General features: G+C 56.5%; 1 protein-coding gene across 1 annotated transcript in view; it reads right to left on the bottom strand.

Annotated features, from left to right (window-relative positions):
- Window positions 1-1,302: 1,302 nt before the first annotated feature.
- The window catches only part of RPL3 (ribosomal protein L3), a 6,863-nt gene continuing 4,951 nt past the window's right edge, over window positions 1,303-3,214 (bottom strand). Inside the window, exons 7-11 of the mRNA XM_011964200.1 lie at window positions 3,120-3,214; window positions 2,550-2,651; window positions 2,049-2,144; window positions 1,605-1,724; window positions 1,303-1,403 (exon numbers count right to left, since the gene is read on the bottom strand). Coding sequence (XP_011819590.1) covers window positions 1,359-1,403; window positions 1,605-1,724; window positions 2,049-2,144; window positions 2,550-2,651; window positions 3,120-3,214 — 458 coding nt within the window. The 3' untranslated portion in view covers window positions 1,303-1,358. The remainder of the gene's footprint in view (window positions 1,404-1,604; window positions 1,725-2,048; window positions 2,145-2,549; window positions 2,652-3,119) is intronic.

Below are 3,214 nucleotides of genomic sequence, written 5' to 3'. Positions count from 1 at the left end.
CCCTGCCTCAGGACCCACATGGCACTTAACCCACTCTGCACCTGGATGACTTCAAGACATTTTAGTGCCCCACCCTGTACCCTCTAGTCCACAGGGAAGCAGTGACAACTTGGGCATCTCCCCAGCTGTTCTTCTCCCACAGTCCCACACACACCGAGCCCACAGGTGCACGCCGATCCTCAGATCCCAAACAGACTCAGACATGCAGTTAGGGCCTGGGTGACTGGCAGGCCCACCAGATACTCTGCTGGGTGGACAGTCAGCTGCCACAGCTGGGGACTCTAGCCACAAATAACCCAGGGAGGGCTGGAGTACAGCACAGTGCCTGCACACAGCCACAGCACCTGAAGCTAAGGGACCAGCTTTGATAGCATCAGGGCACCTGTATTCCATGCCCCGTCCTGGTAGAGCCTAGGAGCAGCTTGAGCAAAGATGGCGAGTCAGCCAAGTGGATCCAGTCGCCAGGGTCTGTGCTGGGCTTCACCCAGCTCACCGGGCTCCAGGCCAGGTCACAGGGGTCAGTCCAGAGCCTGGAGGCTTCCTTCAGCTTACAGCAGCAGCCACACCCCAGCATCCTGGGATCCAGAGGCTGAGGGCAGCAGGCACTCAACATGCAAGTCAACAAAGCAACTAAGTCCCATGCCTGGGGGCTGGGGTAGACGGGCCATCTCCAGTGAGGACTGGGACTGAACCAAGTCCCAGAGGGCAGATCCCAGCCCAGAGGAGACACAGCCCTCTACCCCACGTTCCAACTAGGCTTCCAGCTGCCGAGCCCGGGCAAGTTCCTTAACCTCTGTGCCTGTGTTCATGCTCTCCCAGTACCAGACTTGGGGTGCAGATGACAAAAGAACCTCAACAAGCCTTAACTGGAAGACACCCTTCCCTGGATTAATTTAAAACCAAATGAACTTTTTAGACAAGTAACAGACCCAGGGTCTGCCTGCACATCAGCATCAAAGGCGCCGGGGAACATCCAGGCCTCCTTGTCTCCCTCCCCCTCTCCACATCACTGGCATCACCCAAGCTGTGCAAACAGCGGAGACCCAGCTGCCTCGCCCTGGTGACAAACATTTGCACAATGCCCACTGCTCCAGGCTGGCTTTCTACAGCTCAGCAGCAGAACCAGGTCCAGCTTTTACCTCCCTCCAGGGACTGAGGGTGGGGGACAGAGTAGGAGGCCAGAGGGCAAACCCAGTGTAGCTACAGAAAGGAGGGCAGTGGCCTTGGGGAGCACAAGGCACCTCAGGGGCCCCCATCTGCCTCCCCAGTCCCAGCCGCTCTCCTGGAGAAAGAGGCAAGATGTCAGTGGAAAATAACTTTTATTGAGACCCCACCAGCTGCAAAATCTGCTCCTGGCATTAAGCTCCTTCTTCCTTTGCAATTCGGTCTTTCTTGAGTGGTCCCTGTGGGGAGAGATGCAGTGGTCAGAGGGAGAAGATGGCAGGCGACAGCAGATGCCCACTCTAGAGGGGACCAAGACTCCGGGCCAGTCTCCACAGCCACAAGAGGCCCAAGGCATCAAGACCACCCCTACCCCGGGTGGAGCCAAAGGCTGGCGGGGGCCAAGTCACAGCACCCAGAGGGGGGCAGGCAGAGGCGCTCACCATGAATGCTTTCTTCTCTTCCATGGTCTGGAAGCGGCCATGGCCAAACTTGGAGGTGGTGTCAATGAACTTAAGGTCAATCTTCTCCAGAGCCCGCCGCTTCGTCTGCACCAGCAAGGACTGTGGGCCAAGAGGGGAAGGGATTTAGGATTACAAGGAGACAGGCTTTCCTCAGAACTTGGTTCACAGTGCCCCTGCATCTGGGAAGCCACATCAATTCAGCGCCGCCCCCCCACCTTGCCCACCACCCAGCAGATGAGGACACACTCAAAGAAGCAAACAGCCCAGCAAGGCCAGACTGGGAATTTCCTCATTCCAGAACTTCAAAGCCAGTGTGAAAGGACTGCCAACACCCTCTCCTTCCTTTCCTCTGCCACCAGCGTCTGTGGCCTTGGATCCTCCCTCTACAGGAGCCCCCCCATGACCAGGCAGGGCCCGCCTCACCTTGCGGAGGGTGAGCACCCGCTTCTTGGTTCCCACCACACAGCCTTTCAGCATGACAAAGTCATTGGTCACTTCACCATAGTGGACAAAGCCACCCTGGAAAACAAGACCATCGGATCAGCACAGGCCCAGCACCAGGCACAAGAGGGGACTGTTGTGCACAGATGACCCCTCCAGATTCAGGCCCTCTCCGACCACAGGGCTGTTCTCAGAAGGAAGGCAACAAGGAACGGTTCCGCAGTCTGTCTCGGGCGCTGTGCCCAGCGCACATTCCAGGCCTCATCACTGAACAGCTGAGCCTGAGACCCCACTTCTCACCAGCCAACCCCAACGAGTGGACTCGAATGACAACATGCCACTTACAAGGAACACAGCTAGGTGCTGTGCTGGCTTCAGTTAATGATCCTGCTGACAGCCCCTAGGAAGCAGGCTATCCCCAAAGACCTCACCCCACAGAAGAGGCCTGGGGTGGCCTCACAGAGCAGAACACCCATTACTTACCAGAGGGTTGATGCTCTTGTCAGACAGGTCATAGTCAGTGGAGGCATTGTTCTTGATCAGCTTGCCGTCCTTGATAAGGTAGCCCTGGCCAATCTTATAGATCTGAATGAACAAGAAGGGTATAAGGCTGGGGCATTAGGGACAAATAAGCCAGACACGCCAGTGTGCTGACCTGCAAAGCACTCTAGGAAGGCTGCTGAGGCCTCAGTCCCAGCCACAGAGTATCCCAACTTCAAAGCAAAAAGGTGGCTGGCTCTCCAGGTTCCTTTCTGTTAAGTGGCTGGGCTAAAACTAAAGATCCTGCTGTACAACATAGGAGGCCTGTCACACCACTGGTAGTGGGATCAGGGACCAATAAGGCTAGTATCCCCAGCCACACCACAGTCACTTTACAGGCTGGCACCTTACAAACTATCAAGATGGGCCAGAACTGACCCATGAGAAGCGAGCCACTGATGTCCACGTGATGCATAAGCTACAGTCCATGAAGCAGCGCTGACAGGCACAGAAACCCCAGCCCCCATCACGAGGTCATCTTCCCACTCCCAGGGACCACTCTCAGAACCTCACCTTCTTATTGATCTCAGTGCGGTGATGGTAGCCTTTCTGCCCAGCACGTGCCACAGAGAAGGCCACACGAGCAGGATGCCATGCCCCAATGCAGG

Source organism: Colobus angolensis, unplaced genomic scaffold, assembly GCF_000951035.1.
Source record: "Colobus angolensis palliatus isolate OR3802 unplaced genomic scaffold, Cang.pa_1.0 Scaffold65, whole genome shotgun sequence".
Taxonomy (NCBI): domain Eukaryota; kingdom Metazoa; phylum Chordata; class Mammalia; order Primates; family Cercopithecidae; genus Colobus; species Colobus angolensis.
This window is presented reverse-complemented; position numbering and strand designations above follow the sequence as displayed.